We start from the raw sequence: 18,738 nt of genomic DNA on the forward strand, positions 1-18,738 counted from the left end.
AAAAACTGAAGCAGAAGAAAAAATTCCAGAAGCAAAATTCTTTATCAGAAAAAGCCAGAAAAAATCCACAGGAAATTCACAAAAATACAAAAATAAAAGCAAAGACTTGCAAAATCCAAACTGAAATAATTTTCAAATAACTGCAAAGTATAATAGTCAAGTATATATTGAATTTGCAACATTTTTTTAATTTGACTGCAGATTTTATTACGTAACACTTCTGCCACAAAATTCACTCCATAAAGTCAATAAAGAAACTTAAAATAAATTTAAAGAGACAAAAAACACACAAAGACACACACACACACACACACACACACACACACACACTCTCTCACACATACAGATACAGATCAACAAAATAATCAACTAAAAATCATCACCAGTCAAAAATCACCAGCCCACCAAAATAACACCTATAACCTCTAACTCCTCCATATAAACCCATTCTAACCCCCCCCCCCCCAAAACAACCCCTCCCCCCCTACAGTGTCCCAGAATAAACACACATTTCTATTCTTAACACAATTCTTTTCTGTATCATCTGAACTACTTTCACTTTATTGTGGATCACAAAATCTCACAGATGATCCAGAACAATTAATCCAGACTCCAGCATAGAGGGGCTGAGTGAATGTGGTGTGGACTGTGTGTAGGAGGGTCATTGTATCAGAGATGCTGTAGAAGGACAGAGTTCCTGCACTGTGATCCACATACACTCCTATTCTGGAGGATGGAGGAGCTGAGATCTTAGTCTCAGTGTTGTTGTACCAGAAAGAGAGAGAGGGAGAACACTGCAGACTCCAGGACTGATTATTGTGTCCTAAGCAGCGTTCATTACCCCGTCCTTTCCTGCTGATCCCTTTATATGATACTGATATGTACACATATCCCCCAGTACTGCTCCACTCAACCTCCCAGTAACAGCGTCCACTCACACTCTCCTTACTCAACACCTGACACCAGCAGTCAAATCTCTCTGGATGATCAGAGTAACTCTGAACGTTTTTACTGCCCTTCACCACTCTGTTGTTCTCAGACAGACTGAGGTTCTGATATGCTGTGTTTGGATCCAGAGTCAGTCGACAGAAATCTGAAGGATAAAAGAGAAAAAAGTTTTTTATTTATTTCTTCTTCACATAATAAACATTGATATTAAAGTTGAAAATGTTCTTTCTTGTATATTTATTCAGTGTTTAAAGATCACTGAGGTGTTTATTTCTACTTACACTGTAGAAAGTCTCCTCTGGTCTTTGGTTCTGAGGGTAAAATCATCTGAACTGCTGAAACTGTGGAAACAGAAACCAAATGATCCAACAGAATGAATGAAGAAAACTCTTTATTCAGAAAGAAACAGTTACAGATATATAATCATCTTTCAGGTTATAAAAAAAATATCTGAATTTGTTGCATTCATTACATTTGTATTTAATAATTATAATATGTGTTATAATGTAGTTTATTGCTCAGACAGAAGTTGTGCTTTTTCTAATAGACAAAATGTCTCTGTGTAACTTTAGTTAATGTTTTTTTAAACACCTGTAATAAAGCATTAATAACACTGTATAGCTGCTGCAGGTGAGCTGGGAGCTGATTGGAGAAAAGCTCTGGACTCTCTATAGAAGCCCTGAAGAGATTCTTATAATATGATTAAAAATAAAGAAATTTAGAGTAATTTTAATATTTTATCCATCAAAACTACATAAAATCATCTTCTATTTATTCTGAGTAATACTGTGGATTTATGTTAATCAGGGTCACATGATCTTCAGTGTGTTTCAGATCAGATCTCCTCCTCTTACCCTGTGGAGAGATTTTACTGAATTCCTTCCTGCAGAATTCCTCCAGTCGCTCTTTCAGATCAGAGAGAGATTTCCTCACTCCATCAAATGAGAGATGATGATGGACAGTGATGCTGGGTGAATCTTCACCTCCAGAAGAGACACTCACAGACTGGAATCTCTACAGAGAGTGAAAATAGAGCTTTACTTTACAGATCTGTAATCAATAGGTAGTAATGAGGTAATACTGTGGTAACAATTTGTAGAAATCTGAAAAATAAAGATCAGTTTTCTTGTTGTTACTAAATAATAGATCATTATTTAATAAAATGGATCGACAGTAAAAACATGCTGTAAATCATCCTTTAAAAGAGTATTTCCATTTTTTATAAAATAGTCAGTAAATGTGGTAAAATCAGAGTCATAACTGAGCAACTGTTATTCATAATTATTACATTGTTAGAAACATGATGTTCATTTGCTCTATTAAACGTGTATCAGCATATTACACTCTTTCTCTCCAGTGAATGTGAGGTTTTATAACATTGGGGTGATTTTCCTCATAAACACTGCAGTAGTTCTGCTGAAATGATTCTGTATTGAAGCTGTAAAATATTAATTTACCTGTTTCTGCTGTGTCTTACCTTTAATATCTTTAAATGATCAGGTAGAGTATATCTCAGAAACACATTAACAGAATATAATTAATGATGATAATTTAAAATGTAAAAATTAATTCTTCCTTTAATTTTTCTTTATTATTTTCACTCTCAGCAGCTGATAGTATCAGTTCTTCAAAATGATGAGAATAACTGAACTAAAATATGAGAATTAAGCTTTATCATTAAATGTTGTTGATTTAGTTCATTTTCTTGTGTTTCTTTTGCACATTATGCAGTAAAATCTGCTGATTGAAGACTGTTGACCAACACCATTAAAATGAACTGGATTTCACACTGAAGTTTTCAGCTTCTCAATGTTTCTTAGAAAAAGATTAAAATCATCTGCAGTGATAAATTCCCTCTTTTACTACTTAAGGACTGAGAAACACAGACTAAAATAAAATATTTATTATCTTTTTATTAAACTTTATGAGGAGGAGTGTGAGAATGTTTCTGAGGATCAGGTGTTTCTGTAGATCAGATCAGTGTTTGTTACCTGGAGGAAGTGGATGTGATCCTCTGTGTGTGAAAGCTGCTCCAGCTCAGTGTTTCTCCTCTTTAGATCAGTGATCTCCTGCTCCAGCTGCTCCAGGAGTTCTTCAGCTGCACTCAGTTCAGTCTTCTCCTGATCTCTGATCAGCTCTGTTACCTCAGAGCGCTTTTTCTCAATGGAGCGGATCAGCTCAGTAAAGATCCTCTCACTGTCCTCCACTGCTGACTGTGCAGAGAGCTGTTATATACAAAACACAAAACATTTATAAAAAAAACCTGACTGTAAAGCATGGTGGAGGGAGCATCCTGTTTTGGGGCTGCATTGCTGCATCAGGATCTGAACATCTTTTGATTATTGATAGATCATATTAATAATGAATGTAAATGTGTATCATTACAGTTAACAGGAGAATTTAAGGGCTGCAGTTCATGATCTTAATCTGAAGAGACGTTGGGTAATGTAACAGGAAGGTGAACGCTGCTGAAGAGGATCTACAGGTCATTAAATCTGAGTGTTGCTGTTTCTCCACACTCTTCATTTTAACTGTAGATGAGTTACTTCTCATTGGCAGTGTGTCTGTACACTGAGTGTGATGTGAAACAGCTGCTCCAGATGTTCTCTGTTCTCTTCTCACCTTAAGAGTTTTCACAGCCTGTTTCACCTCCTGCAGCTTCTTCTGTTTCTCCTGGATTCTCTGCTGGAATTTCTTCTGCATATCTTTCACTTCACTCTGGATAAACAAAGTCAGCTCTTTATGAAGTGTGAGAGAGGAGGTGAATTATTAATCAGAAGATTGAAGTTTATTGTTTCTGTAATGGACTCTGGTACTGTCTGTAGTTTGTGTTGTGAAGATGAAGAAAGACTGGTAGAAGGGTGTTGGCTGACTAAACCAGTCTCACCAGTTTACATTAAATATAATCTCAATCTTTCTTTCTCTGAACTCATTTACTTTTACATGATCAGACAATCAGTAAAGAGCACATGCTGAATATTACAGAACTAGAAATTAATTCAATTACCTGTTTCTGTGTTCTTTCTGTTTTAGCTGAGACTGTATCGTGACCTTTGTGTTCCTCCATCGTACATAAATAACAGATAAACTGTTGATCAGTACGACAGTAGATCTCGATCAGTTTATCATGCTGAGAGCAGATCTTCTCCTGCAGCTGTTTGGAGACTTTGACCAGCTTGTGTTTGATTAAAGCTGGAATTTCCAGATGAGGTTTAAGATGAGTTTCACAGAGAGATGCCAGACACACCAAACATGACTTGATGGCTTTGAGTTTCCTCCCAGTACAGAAATCACACTCCACATCTCCAGCTCCAGCGTAACAGTGAGCAGGAGAAGCAGCTCGGACTTCTGTCTTCTTCAGTTTCTCCACCACTTCAGCCAGCATGTTGTTTCTGCGTAGAACAGGCCTCGGAGTGAACGTCTCTCTGCACTGGGGGCAGCTGTAGACCCCCCTCTGATCCTCCTGATCCCAGCAGCCATTAATACACACCATACAGTAACTGTGTCCACAGGGAATAGTTACTGGATCCTTCAGTAGATCCAGACAGACTGAACAGCTGAACTGATCCTGATCTACTGAAATACTGGCCTCTGCCATCTTACTGCTCTCACAGACTGAGAGAGAGAGAGAGAGAGAGAGAGAGTGTAAGTGAGTTTCGTTTTCTCTGAAATGAGTAGGAGTGTCTTCCTGGTTCTCTGTTTACTGGAGAGTGAGACAGAAAGAGGTGGAGAGAGAGAGAGAGAGAGAACGAGAGAGAGAGAGAAAAGAGGAGGAGTTCTAATCCCTCCTTCAGGTCAGCAGTTTGGTGGTGGGAAGAATTGATCAATAATAGATCAATAATAGATCAATAAGGCTTTAGGTTTAAATACAGTTCTCTCAGTTCTTAATGTTTGGGACTGTCATGTTCTGGCCCTGTTTCCTGTCTGTCCTCGTGCCTGTGTGTGTCCCACGTGACCTGTGCCCCTGTGTTCTGTCTCAGTACTTTTTTCCACCTGTGTCAATTTGTAGCTCCGCCCCCCTAGCCCCAGGTGTTTCCACTTCCCTTGTGTGTTATATAGTCCCCCTCTGTCACTTTGTTCTGGTCGATCTTTGCACCAACTCCTGTCGTTTGTATCTCAGCGTTTCTCTACTCTTAGTTCTAGTTCCATGTTCCTAGTTCTGTTTTTCTTCTTGTTTATTTCTTGTTGATCCTAGTTTTGTTTCCTTTGTTAGTATCTTGTTTATTCCTTTGTTTTCCTTGCCCTGTCTAGTTTATTTCTGTCTAGTTTTAGTTATTAGTTTGTTTCTTTGTTTAGCCTCCCTGTTTGTATGTTATCGTTATTCACTCATTTATTTTGGTTTGTTTCTTTGTTTATTTATATATTTAATAAATTACGCCCTTACCTGCTCCTACATCCGCCTCCACGTCTCCCTGCCTGGCTCCTTCTGACAGGGACAGTTAGTTAAGAGAGAGAGAGGACTGTGGTTACACTACGTACTGTGGTTTTAGTTTGGTTTTAAATCTCTTACGTTAGAAATACTATTATAACTATTTTAACTGAATGTTTTCTAAGTTAGTTTTAATGAGTTTAACTCTTTGTTTTAGGGATGTGTTTTGTGTTTAGGTATTTTAACTGCAGTTTCTAACTTACATTTATACTCTACTCTGTTTAGTTTCCCTAGGCTAAAGGGCTTCAACACCCAGGAGGGGATTTTACCACCACGCAAACCACGCAATTGCTTGGGGCCCCAGGGATCAGGGGGCCCCCTGCTGGCCAAAAGGAAACGCATTATTTCTTTTTTGTTTGACACCCAAGAGACACCGTACAGGCAAATTAAGCTAGGTGAGGTAGACTAAGGTAACTTCGGCACAACCATGAAGCGGTCTTATCCCAGCGAATTCCAAAAAGAAAGAAAATTAAGGAAAGGAAGTCCAGCACAGAAAGCTTGTCAAAGTACACAAATTTTTTTTACAGCAGCAAGAAATGAAACATCTGGAACGAGACGATCTCCGGGGCTGTTTGCCCGGCGTCAGCGCTGTGGAATGAGTCGATCTCATAAAACCTATTTTGCTCTACTTTAATCTCCTTATGCTATTGCCAAACACAATACTGAGAGTGTGGATATATTGCGATATATTGATTATCGCTGAATCGCAGTTTTGAGATATCACCGTTATTATTAATTTACTACAGCTAAAAGCTGGAAAAACTTGAAAATGGGCCTTAAAAGTGCTTAAAAAAGTGCTTGAATTTACCTTGTAAAAGGTGTATGAACCCTGAATATTGCATTTTGCTATACAAAAGAATTCATTTGATCAGGGCCCCAGAAAAAAAAAAAACATTGCTTAGGGCCCCAGAACTTCCAAATCTGCTCCTGTCAACACCCAACGTATTTTAGTTTTTGTTCAGGGAAGTTTAGTGTATTAGCTCTTTTACCTTTTCCTCGTTTCTTTTACCTGATTTTACTGGTTTTATTAAAATATGCTACACATTACTGATTCCACAACTACGGGACAGAGGAGGGATCATACCAATATTCAAATGTAATAAGTAGAAGTAAAGGTAAAACGCATTCAAATGAAAGACGTAATCAAGTAAATTTCAGAAATATATGTTCATACTTTATTATTTCTCCTTTCTGCTCCCATCATAATACACCACATTCTTCCACATCCAGTAGAATATGAATTTTCTCATTCTCCGCTGCATGTATTTCTATATTATAACAGTTCTTAAATTTCTAGTTAGTCAATTAAAGTTTGGTATCAGTTTTACACTGTTAACTCCAGACAGCTTTCTGTTCAGTCTGCTTTCAGCTATGATCCAGATACATGTTCAGAAAACAGGTTCACTCTTGTTTTTAAATGAACACACAAATATGTGTTTATCATATTTGATTTTTACAATATATATACAAATATATAACAAAAAAATATGTATTTATTTCACAGTATGGTTAGTATTTAAACATACAGTAGCTGGGAGGAGATTGCAGGTTTTAGTTTGGAAGTATAGCTGCTGTAAAAACATGGAACATATTTCACTATGATTCATTATTAATCAAACTTTAAAATATTTATTAAAATATATTTTTCTAAACCACTGATGGGATTACCTGTGTTTCTCCTGCTATCATCAGTAACATCACATCAAGCAGTGTTCATGTCTTCAAAAAGAGGCTGAATAAACACCTTCTTACTTCAACACAGAGAATTTAAACCTAAAGTTTTAAATCAGTTCATTATTGTTAATTAATGAGTAGCTACAGATCATATGATAGGTTTTCTGAATGGTACTGAAGAAAGCTTGTATCTCCCATAGCATTAAGAAAAATCAATACACACAGTCAAAATAATCAAGCAAGGAGTCAAACACAAGAAACAATACAGAACAATGTTCAGAACTCACATGAAGACACAGAGTCTTTACAATGAACAGAACAACCTCAGAGTCTTAAAATCAGCTCTAACAGGTCCTGAGGAAAGTGTTGTTGATCAGCTCTGATTCAGGGGGGCGGAGCTTAGCGAAAGCCTATTGAAGCACAGTGTGCTGAACTGTCCATGTGCACCTCCTACTGTGGTCAGAAGGGGGAGCCATCACAACATGTAATATTAATGATCAGATTTCAGTGTATTACAGAGAGAACAGATCAGTAGGAGTCTGCTGGTGTGTGTGGGTGTGTTTAACATATGATTTAAGCTTGTTAGAAGTTCAGATTTTGCGTTTTGAAGGCAGAAATCATCATACAGTCATCATGAGAGTCACATGTTAACATGACATGTTGGAAACCTTTGTCCATTTTTTATTTAAATCTGGAGAAAAATGCCTGAATCCCCTCCTCTTTACAGTTCAACATCCTGTAAATTCCTGTTAGTTAGTTGGTTGGTTTATGGGTTATGAGACACTAATGATTTAAAACACTATAATTAATTCAAATGAGAGAAAAGTACAGTAATGCACACAAACAGTAAACTAGACCAATAGTCCGTGTTTATGAACGAGGAAACACTAATGCTTCTTAACGTCCAGATAAACCAACATCATCTTCATCACTTAACTTCACAGATGATCCTGAATCCACTCCAAATCCAGCGTAGAGGGGCTGAGTGAATGTGGTGTGGACTGTGTGTAGGAGGGTCATTGTATCAGAGATGCTGTAGAAGGACAGAGTTCCTGCACTGTGATCCACATACACTCCTATTCTGGAGGATGGAGGAGCTGAGATCTCAGTCTCAGTGTTGTTGTGACAGAAAGAGAGAGAGGGAAAACACTGCAGACTCCAGGACTGATCATTGTGTCCAAACAAACACTCTTTATTCCGTTTTTTTTCGGGTGATTCCTTTATATGAGACTGATATGGAGACCTCATGTCCCTTACTGCTCCATTGAACCTCCCAGTAACAGCGTCCACTCACACTCTCCTTACTCAACACCTGCTTCCAGTAGTCAAATCTCTCTGCATGATCAGAGTACGGCTGCACTTTTCTACTGTTCTGCACCAATCTGTTGTTCTCAGACAGACTGAGGAACTGATTTACGGTGTTGGGATCCAGAGTCAGGTGACGGAAATCTGAAGAGGAAAAAAACATTGATTTATTTAAAGTCAGAGCATTAAAGAACACAAATGTTTGATATGTTTCAAAGAACAAATGTACAAATTCACATTCTATCATGTAATACTACAATAGGAACATTGGATGTGTGTGTGTTGTACGTACACTGCATAAAGTCTTCTCTGCTCTTTGGCTCTGATGGTAAAATCATCCAAAGATCTGAAACTGTAACAGAAAACACCAAATCACAAAAAAAAAAAAAATTACATTATAAATGTCACGCCGCCTTGTTCTCCTTCCACACCACCGGACTCCATTTCCCAAAATCCCATTAAGTATGACGTCAATAGCACCCGTTCACCTTCACCCAATCACATTACGCTCCAACGCTCTGATTCTCCTGTGTTCTGAGTTACTTCCGGATCATTCTTTTCTAGCTCCGGTATTTAAGGCATCCGTTTGTAAACAAACACCGCGAGATATTGTCGACTTCTGTTGCATTCTAAGCGTTATCCTTTGTATTATTATTGCCTTCTCGTTACGACCTTGTTTTTCGGATTATCGGTTTATGTCTTTTGTTTTGCCCCTTCTGGGTTTGATGTATTGTTGGACTGTCTCTCGGTTACGAACTTGGACTGTTTATTCGACTACGTCTTCTGTTACTGGTGAGATTACTGTTTGCCTGGCTATACTGTTAGCTGTATCTGTTTGTCTGCCTGTTAATTAACCTGTTTGTACATTTTACTCAGCTAGCGTCACTCCTTACTACCTGGCGTTACAATAAACATGTAATCACTGTTTCAGATGATCTGTTTTTCTCTAGACTTGTAGAGTTTTAGTGCTGTGTGTTTTACACTTATTGGCCTAAACTGTAGATAGTTTCTATTGCTTTTACATCATTCCTACTGTATAATGAACAAATTCATACTGTAGAACCTGTAAACAGCATGTTACTGTAGATCATTCATCATTTATGATCATTTATTATGTTCAGTGGAGGTTAAATTCTACAATAAACACATTTCTTTATTATAATGCAGACAGATATCTTCATATCCTCAATAATCGCATACAGACACAGAAATCTACAGAAAGTTAGAGGATATGTAGCTAAAATGTCTTTTAGCTTAACCTCAGCTTGTGCATGTTAAATAAACATTTTAGCTCGTATCTCAGTATTTAAAGAGTCATTCTGTGTCTGTAAAGATGTAGTGTATTAATGAACTTGAACTTGGTGTTTATTGGCTGCCTGCTGTTATTCTTGAAGGGTCTTATTCTTAAATGTTTTATACATTTATATATACATGTCACGATTGACCCAGGCAGGGAGACGAGGAGGCGGACACAGGTGCAGGTAAGGACGATATAAATAAATAATTTATTAAATAAATAACAAAGAAACAAGGAAACGAGGAACAAGTAAACATGTAACAAAGAAACACAAAATAACCAATAACAAACGAGTGATGATAATAAAGAAAAACCAAACAAGAAATAAACAAAACTAAACAAGGCAGGGATATGTAAACAAGGGAATAAACTAATAAACACAAGCAGGGTAATATACAAGGAACTAACAAGAGGCTAAACTAGGCAGGGATAGATAAACTAAGCAGGGAACTAAAAGGGAACAAGAAACAAGAAGATGTACACAAGGAACTAGGGCTAGGGCTAAGGCTAGAAATAACAAAGAGACACGGAGAGACAAACAACAGGGGTTAGTGCAAAGACCGACCGAGACAAAGTGGTAGACGAGGGCTATATAAGGAAACAGGAAACACTATAATTAGAAACACCTGGGGCAGGGGCGGAGCTACAAATGAGAAACACATGGAAAAGTACTGAGACACAGGGGCACAGGTCACGTGGGACACACACAGAGACATGAGACAGGGCTAAGACATGACAGAAGCCTCCCCCTAAACGCGCAGCTCCCGAGGCGCGTAAAAACGAACCCCGGGGGCTGGCGGCGGGGAGAGGCCGGGGAAAACAAGAGACGAAACCGGGGACTGAAACGGAGACAGGACAGAGGACAGAGACTGGACGGGAGACTGAACGGGGAACTGAACAGGAGACGGAGACTGGACGGGGAACGGAGACTGGACAGGGAACTGGACGGTGGACGGAGACAGAACAGGGGACGGAGGCTGGACAGGGAACTGGACGGTGGACGGAGACTGGACAGAAGACGGAGACAGAACAGGACACTGGACAGGGGACGGAGACTGGACAGGGAACTGGACGAAGGGTTGGACAGGTGACGGGACCGAAGACTGGACACTAGACTGGACAGGGGACGGAGACTGGACGGGACCGGACATAGGAACAGGGACGAGAACATCAACAGGGACAGAAACGAACACTGTAACTGGGACGGGAACAGAGACAGAGACAGACACGGGTACAGGGACGTAAACAGAGACAGGGACCAAAACAGGGAGAGACATGGGGACCAGAAACACGGGTGGGTGCCCAGGACTGGCAAATGTCTGAAGGGAAGTCCAAGGAACCAGCCTGGGCACAGTACTGGGGACAAAGTCAGGGGACCTCGGTGCCTGCCTGGGTACGTGGGACCTGGGGCCAAACAAAGTTCTGAGAGCAGGAACCGGGTGGGTAGTGACTCTGGCAGCGGGAGCTGGTGCTGGCGGCGCGGCGACTCTGGCAGCGGGAGCTGGTGCTGGCGGCGCGGCGACTCTGGCAGCGGGAGCTGGTGCTGGCGGCGCGGCGACTCTGGCAGCGGGAGCTGGTGCTGGCGGCGCGGCGACTCTGGCAGCGGGAGCTGGTGCTGGCGGCGCGGCGACTCTGGCAGCGGGAGCTGGTGCTGGCGGCGCGGCGACTCTGGCAGCGGGAGCTGGTGCTGGCGGCGCGGCGACTCTGGCAGCGGGAGCTGGTGCTGGCGGCGCGGCGACTCTGGCAGCGGGAGCTGGTGCTGGCGGCGCGGCGACTCTGGCAGCGGGAGCTGGTGCTGGCGGCGCGGCGACTCTGGCAGCGGGAGCTGGTGCTGGCGGCGCGGCGACTCTGGCAGCGGGAGCTGGTGCTGGCGGCGCGGCGACTCTGGCAGCGGGAGCTGGTGCTGGCGGCGCGGCGACTCTGGCAGCGGGAGCTGGTGCTGGCGGCGCGGCGACTCTGGCAGCGGGAGCTGGTGCTGGCGGCGCGGCGACTCTGGCAGCGGGAGCTGGTGCTGGCGGCGCGGCGACTCTGGCAGCGGGAGCTGGTGCTGGCGGCGCGGCGACTCTGGCAGCGGGAGCTGGTGCTGGCGGCGCGGCGACTCTGGCAGCGGGAGCTGGTGCTGGCGGCGCGGCGACTCTGGCAGCGGGAGCTGGTGCTGGCGGCGCGGCGACTCTGGCAGCGGGAGCTGGTGCTGGCGGCGCGGCGACTCTGGCAGCGGGAGCTGGTGCTGGCGGCGCGGCGACTCTGGCAGCGGGAGCTGGTGCTGGCGGCGCGGCGACTCTGGCAGCGGGAGCTGGTGCTGGCGGCGCGGCGACTCTGGCAGCGGGAGCTGGTGCTGGCGGCGCGGCGACTCTGGCAGCGGGAGCTGGTGCTGGCGGCGCGGCGACTCTGGCAGCGGGAGCTGGTGCTGGCGGCGCGGCGACTCTGGCAGCGGGAGCTGGTGCTGGCGGCGCGGCGACTCTGGCAGCGGGAGCTGGTGCTGGCGCGGAGACTGGAACTGCTGGAGCAGACACTGAGACTGGAACTGCTGGAGCAGACACTGAGACTGGAACAGCTGGAGCAGACTTGAAGGCTTGAACAGCTGGAGCAGACTTGAAGGCTTGAACAGCTGGAGCAGACTTGAAGGCTTGAACAGCTGGAGCAGACTTGGAGGCTTCAACAGCTTCAGCAGAGACGGAGGCTGGAGCAGCTTCTGCAGACACGGAGGCTTCAGCAGCTTCAGCAGACACGGAGACTGGAGCAGAGACTGAGGCTGGAGCAGCTTCTGCAGAGACGGAGGCTGGAGCAGCTTCTGCAGACACTGAGGCTTCAGCAGCTTCAGCAGACACGGAGACTGGAGCAGAGACTGAGGCTGGAGCAGCTTCTGCAGAGACGGAGGCTGGAGCAGCTTCTGCAGACACGGCAGGAGTCCGGGGGCGTGGCTCAGCAGCCGAAGATACCTCGGAGATGGGCGTGGCCGCCGAGAGAATTTCGGAGCTGGGTGTGTGCAGATCCAGCGTAGCAGCAGCAGGGCTTGAGACTGCGGTTGAAATAAAAACCCGGACCGGAGCTGCAGCTTCGCCGGCAGAGACTGTAGAAGCAGAAAGCGCGGGGCCGCCGGTAAAGTCCGGCGCGGAGAGAGTTCCAGAGCGCGGCTGATTTGCCGCGGAGATAGTCCCAGAGAGAGGCTGGTTCGCAGCGGCGGAATCCAGCTCTGCAGCCGCCATGAAAACCAGCTCCTCAGCCTGAGGTGCTGGCGCTGCAGCTGTGGGGCTTGAGAGTGCGGTAGCCGTAAAATCCCGGACTGGATTAGTACTCTCTCCAGCTGAGTCAAGCGCGGGGAAAGTCTCTGCTCGCGGCTGGCTCGCTGGGCAGGAGTTCCTGTAGCGCGGCTCGATTGCTACCGCGGAAATCACGGGGCACGGTTCGGCAGCTACCGCGGGGATCTCGGGGCGCGGTTTCACAGCAGTCACGGAGCGTGGCTTAGCCGCTGAAGAGGAGAGTGTCTTGGCCGCGGGAGGAGCTAGCTTTGGAGGCGCTGGGGAAGCTAACGCCTTAGCCACCGGGGAAGCTAGCTCTGGAACCGCCGGTGAGGAGCGCACCTTGGCTGCAGGGGATCGGACGGGAGTCGGAACGGCCTCTGGAGCTGTGCGGCCGAGAGCCGGGTAGAGCACCGCCCCTGGGGGAAACGGTAACGGAGCACAAACTGGTGCAGGGTAGAGCTCCTCTTCGTCCTCGGAGCTACTGGGAGCGCACCCGAGAAAGTCCCACGGATCCCGCTCCTTTAGCCTCGGGTACACGGAGGCACCGAGGCTAACCGCACCAGCCCTTAGCGCCCCCCCAAGAAAATCCTCCCCGGAAAAGGGGTCTTCTTCAGGCTGGCGGGACCCCTTAGAACGCCTACCCCGAGGCCTGCGGCGTCCTTGAGGCCTCGAGGTGTCCTGCGCCGGGGTCCCGCAAGGAGCACGGCGAATCGCCATTCTGGTGCCAGTCCACGCAGAACCTGCTGTGTCCATGTTGAGGTCGGTCTTTCTGTCACGATTGACCCAGGCAGGGAGACGAGGAGGCGGACACAGGTGCAGGTAAGGACGATATAAATAAATAATTTATTAAATAAATAACAAAGAAACAAGGAAACGAGGAACAAGTAAACATGTAACAAAGAAACACAAAATAACCAATAACAAACGAGTGATGATAATAAAGAAAAACCAAACAAGAAATAAACAAAACTAAACAAGGCAGGGATATGTAAACAAGGGAATAAACTAATAAACACAAGCAGGGTAATATACAAGGAACTAACAAGAGGCTAAACTAGGCAGGGATAGATAAACTAAGCAGGGAACTAAAAGGGAACAAGAAACAAGAAGATGTACACAAGGAACTAGGGCTAGGGCTAAGGCTAGAAATAACAAAGAGACACGGAGAGACAAACAACAGGGGTTAGTGCAAAGACCGACCGAGACAAAGTGGTAGACGAGGGCTATATAAGGAAACAGGAAACACTATAATTAGAAACACCTGGGGCAGGGGCGGAGCTACAAATGAGAAACACATGGAAAAGTACTGAGACACAGGGGCACAGGTCACGTGGGACACACACAGAGACATGAGACAGGGCTAAGACATGACAATACAGTTATTATTTTTACTGTTCACATTATAATTCACTTAATAACCTTATGATCTTTGCTCTCTTTTTAACTGTCACAATGACAAGGCTTTGGAGGTTGTTTTTACTTTTTCAGGAATCAGGAAGGTCAGAGTGTTTTCATCAACAGTGAGAGCTGTGAGGAGAACGTGACCCTGAGTGGCAGAGAAGCTTCACTGCTGTTCTGGGACCAGTGCATATGAACTAGGAGACAACAAGCTATCTGAGTGAAGTGCTGGGAACCTCTCCTCACATAGCCAGCGCATGCCTGTTCTACACGCCGTAAAGTCGCACAGGCCAGAAGATCTTTCCATCCACTCTTTTCCACTGTTTCATCTTCTCACAGACTTTAGGACACTTAAGGACTGTCTGCTGTGTTCATGAAGGACACAGAGCTGAACAACATCATGATAAGAACCTGTTGCTCAGACAGGCTGGAGCGGATCACGTCATTAAAACTGGACAACATGCTGTTAACTGGACTCTGCTGACGTAATCGTATTGATAAGTTCTGTCCAATCACGTCATTTGCAAAATGTATAACTGCTTGGATGAAGTCTGAGGAGTTCTCTCTGGCCCTCGACTGGCTTTAGTTTCTTTCTCTCTCTTTCTTTCTCTCTCTCTCTCTCTCTCTCTCTCTCTCTCTCTCTCTCTCTGGGTTGTCAATGTGTTGATCTATCGAGATTTTATTCGTTGATGTACTTTTACTCTTTTCTAATATATATCTATTAATTTTTGTTCCTTTTATATATCTGTAATGCTGAAACTATTTTTCAAGTAAACTTTAATATATTTTAAATTCTAAGCTCTGACTCATTGGTCATCATTTCATGTTCTGAGATTTCTCACATCCGAGTTTTATCTAAGTCATGCTGTGGTAAATTACCCTACATTCTATTGTACAGCTCTGCAACATAATGCTAGCTACACTGCATTGGGATAAATAAAAGATAAAGAGGTGCATCTTCCTTAGCTAGTCATCTAATCACTACCAAAATAAACAATTATATATTAAATTTGATTAGATTATCTAGTGATATTTAGTTCATCGTGTATTTTCACCTGCATAACTGGATCTATCTTACCCTGATCAGAGATTTCACTGATTTCCTTCCTGCAGAATTCCTCCAGCCGCTCTTTCAGATCAGAGAGAGATTTCCTCACTCCATCAAATGAGAGATGATGATGATGATGATGATGGACAGTGATGCTGGGTGAATCTTCACCTCCAGAAAAGACACTCACAGACTGGAATCTCTACAAAGAAAAAAAATGGAACAAAATTAAAGAAAAGTTAAATTTGACGTGCTTTCTAATCTGTTCTTCACACTGCAGAGCATAATGTACAAGATACAGTCATGCAGTATCACCTCCATTATAGTTTCTCCATCACAGACTGTATGTTTTTATCCTTAAGGTGGAGAAAACAAGTCAGTCTGTCTCTGTTATTGTTTCTTTTACTTTCATATATTCTTTAAACAGGAGCAGGATCCTCATCAGCATTAAAACAGGTTCCTGTAGGTTAGTGTTTGTTACCTGGAGGAAGTGGATGTGATCCTCTGTGTGTGAAAGCTGCTCCAGCTCAGTGTTTCTCCTCTTTAGATCAGTGATCTCCTGCTCCAGCTGCTCCAGGAGTTCTTCAGCTGCACTCAGTTCAGTCTTCTCCTGATCTCTGATCAGCTCTGTTACCTCAGAGCGCTTTTTCTCAATGGAGCGGATCAGCTCAGTAAAGATTCTCTCACTGTCCTCCACTGCTGACTGTGCAGAGAGCTGTTAGAACAAACACAGAAGACTCAGTTCATCTATCACTCCATGGTTGTGAGTGGAGGAGAGTCTAAATGAGGAGTTAAACTGCTGCTCCAGCTGATCTCTGCTTAACACTCACTTTAAGACTTTCCACAGCCTGTTTCACCTCCTGCAGCTTCTTCTCTTTCCTCTGGATTCTCTGCTGGAAATCTGTCAGCATTTTCTTTAGTTGTGGCTGTAAGTAAATAAACTACATTTCAGTGTTTATGAATGGGTGTTGGGCGTGTTGTCTTAGAGCTTTAGGACTGTGTATGATGATCAGAGATTTTCATGGTGTAGAAAAAAAAATTAGAAAAAGCTGCAGAAAATATGACCTTTATTATGTTACATCATTTCCTGTGATTCTCCCTGTTAAAGTCTCGAGCCCTGCTCTCAGAGTCTTATTATGTAGACTATATTCACTAGTTTGTAGAAATTAAGGATCATGAGGAGCATATCTTGTGATTAACATCAGGGTTCTGATTCTGGGCAAGACCAGCAGTCGGGATGGTATCTAAGTTTAACAAACACATTCTTACCACTTTAACAGTTCTACTCTTACTCTACTTCCCTTTACAATAATATTTCAAACTAAACTCTCACCTGTTTTTTTATTCTTTCAGCTGAAGCTGCAACTGAATCATGACCTTTGTGTTCATCCATCGTACACAAATAACAGATGCAGCTCTGATCAGTACGACAGTAGATCTCCATCAGTTTATCATGCTGAGAGCAGATCTTCTCCTGCAGCTGTTTGGAGACTGTGATCATCTTGTGCTTTTTTAATGCAGGAACTTCATAGTGAGGTTGTAGATGAGTCTTACAGTAAGAGGCCTGACACGTCAGACAGGACAACGTAGCTTTACGTTTCCTCCCAGTACAGAAATCACACTCCACATCTCCAGCTCCAGCGTAACAGTGAGCAGGAGAAGCAGCTCGGACTTCTGTCTTCTTCAGTTTCTCCACCACTTCAGCCAGCATGTTGTTTCTGCGTAGAACAGGCCTCGGAGTGAACGTCTCTCTGCACTGGGGGCAGCTGTAGACCCCCCTCTGATCCTCCTGATCCCAGTGTCTGTAAATACATACCATACAGTAACTGTGACCACAGGGAATAGTTACTGGATTCTTCAGTAGATCCAGACAGACTGAACAGCTGAACTGATCCTGATCTACTAAAATACTGGCCTCTGCCATCTTACTGCTCTCACAGACTGAGAGAAAGAGAGAGAGAGAGAGAGAGAGAGAGAGAGAGAGAGCAGCAGCAGCACTCTGAGATCAGTGCACTTTGAGCTTCTACTTTTAGTAGGAGTGATATTAAAAGTCTTGTGCTGTGCAAACAGCACTGTGTGACTGTTTAACCAGGTGTGGAACTATCACGTGGTTAACACAATAACTGTACATAATAATAAGAAACAATGATTAAAATATTGATGCTGAAATCAGTGAAACTGGGACTCTATGAAGAACACTAGATGCTCCCGCCTGGTTTCGTCTACTTTTCTGTGTTTCTGAGAGACGATTATCAGTTTATCAGATGCATTAATCTGAAAGAGACAATCACCAGATCTCTACTGCTGTTCTGCAGCATAAATACAGTATAAACACAGAATACAATGACAACAATGCTGATCAGGATAAACATCTGGAATCAACTGGATCATTACTTTGGATGCAAGGTTAACACTGTGATCAAATAGTTCTAAATATTCAAGTTCAACTCTACAGATCTTTACTAAACACATTGAATCATCATTTCTGTGTCAATGTTTTTTTTTTTTTTACAAAGTCTGACAATGAATAAAATTCTTATGTTTATTTTTAGTTCATTTAGCTTTATGTGCAAATCAAGTCCCTCTAACCTCTAAACTGCAATTTTTAGGAGCAGGAAAAGTACCTTCTTCAATTTTAATTGAAGATAATTAAAAAAAAATATTTACTCTAAACACTAAACAGCATTTTGATTGGTCCATTTATCATTAAATGTTGACATGATGAAGGACAGCTGCTGTATTTAATGATGTAATAATATCTAAAACCAATAAAAATGGAGATGTCTGTTTTTCATTGGGCAGTGCTGAAATGTTACCTGGTTGTTATCAGTTAAAGTGCTGAATTCAAGTGTTGTCCATGTGAACACCATAAAGCTAAAAATAGACCAGGTGATGGGTGTTGGCACCTAATGTTCACAGTGATCTCTCACATTACTGATTGTGCATGACGTTAGGTCTATTTGTCAGATTGCCCGACCTATGAACAATACATTTTTCATAACCATAACAAACATCTGGACATCAGTCTGAGACTTTGCATAAAAATAGCTCCAGCTGTTCAACTTTGAACTCTGAATTTAATTCATTATGTCTTGTTCTACAGAGCAGATCTTTACTGCTCATCCTGGATCATAAACTGGATACCAAAATATCTGACCCACTCTGACAATAAAAGCAGTTCATTTTACAGTTTTGGAAATAATGTATTTGGAGTTTATGTACAGTGCATGTGTATGTATTGTCTTAAAGAAGCTACATTTTAAAGTGTAAAAGTGAACAGATGTTCATGTGATCATCATTAAGTTAGATAATGATTCTTGGCAGTGAATGTGCACAGTGTTATCTGACGTAACTCAGTGTGCGTGATGAATGACCTGTTTATAATCACACCTTTACA

The 18,738-nt window shown here is 43.1% G+C and overlaps 4 protein-coding genes and 1 pseudogene across 5 annotated transcripts in view; 1 reads left to right on the top strand and 4 right to left on the bottom strand.

Moving 5' to 3' along the window:
• The window catches only part of LOC111189189 (tripartite motif-containing protein 16-like), a 141,308-nt gene that overhangs the window by 109,628 nt on the left and 12,942 nt on the right, over positions 1–18,738 (bottom strand). The window lies entirely within an intron of this gene.
• Positions 1–18,738, bottom strand: part of LOC125782604 (tripartite motif-containing protein 16-like) — a 132,413-nt gene that overhangs the window by 88,901 nt on the left and 24,774 nt on the right. The gene's annotated exons all lie outside the window — the stretch shown is intronic.
• LOC111190048 (polyunsaturated fatty acid lipoxygenase ALOX15B-like) overlaps positions 1–18,738 on the top strand; it is a 153,587-nt gene that overhangs the window by 38,703 nt on the left and 96,146 nt on the right. The gene's annotated exons all lie outside the window — the stretch shown is intronic.
• On the bottom strand, positions 197–4,594 carry LOC111196323 (tripartite motif-containing protein 16-like). The gene is made up of 6 exons (XM_049467153.1): positions 3,956–4,594; positions 3,571–3,666; positions 2,940–3,173; positions 1,803–1,962; positions 1,230–1,289; positions 197–1,093 (listed from the first exon to the last, which is right to left on the bottom strand). The coding sequence occupies exons 1-6, from the start codon at positions 4,544–4,546 to the stop codon at positions 561–563; spliced, it is 1,674 nt and encodes a 557-aa protein (XP_049323110.1). The 5' UTR covers positions 4,547–4,594; the 3' UTR covers positions 197–560.
• Positions 6,966–17,426, bottom strand: LOC125782633 (tripartite motif-containing protein 16-like; annotated as a pseudogene).

Source organism: Astyanax mexicanus, chromosome 1, assembly GCF_023375975.1.
Source record: "Astyanax mexicanus isolate ESR-SI-001 chromosome 1, AstMex3_surface, whole genome shotgun sequence".
Classification (NCBI taxonomy): Eukaryota; Metazoa; Chordata; class Actinopteri; order Characiformes; family Acestrorhamphidae; genus Astyanax; species Astyanax mexicanus.

What these genes read in the sequence shown, in the direction of transcription:
- LOC111196323 (XM_049467153.1), bottom strand. Translation starts at nt 4,546, where the DNA reads ATGGCAGAGGCCAGTATTTCAGTAGATCAGGATCAGTTCAGCTGTTCA. An exon ending in CAGAAAGAACACAGAAACAG is followed by an intron (nt 3,667 to 3,955) that starts GTAATTGAATTA and finishes TTGTTTATCCAG; the next exon opens with AGTGAAGTGAAAGATATGCA. An exon ending in AGGCTGTGAAAACTCTTAAG is followed by an intron (nt 3,174 to 3,570) that starts GTGAGAAGAGAA and finishes TGTATATAACAG; the next exon opens with CTCTCTGCACAGTCAGCAGT.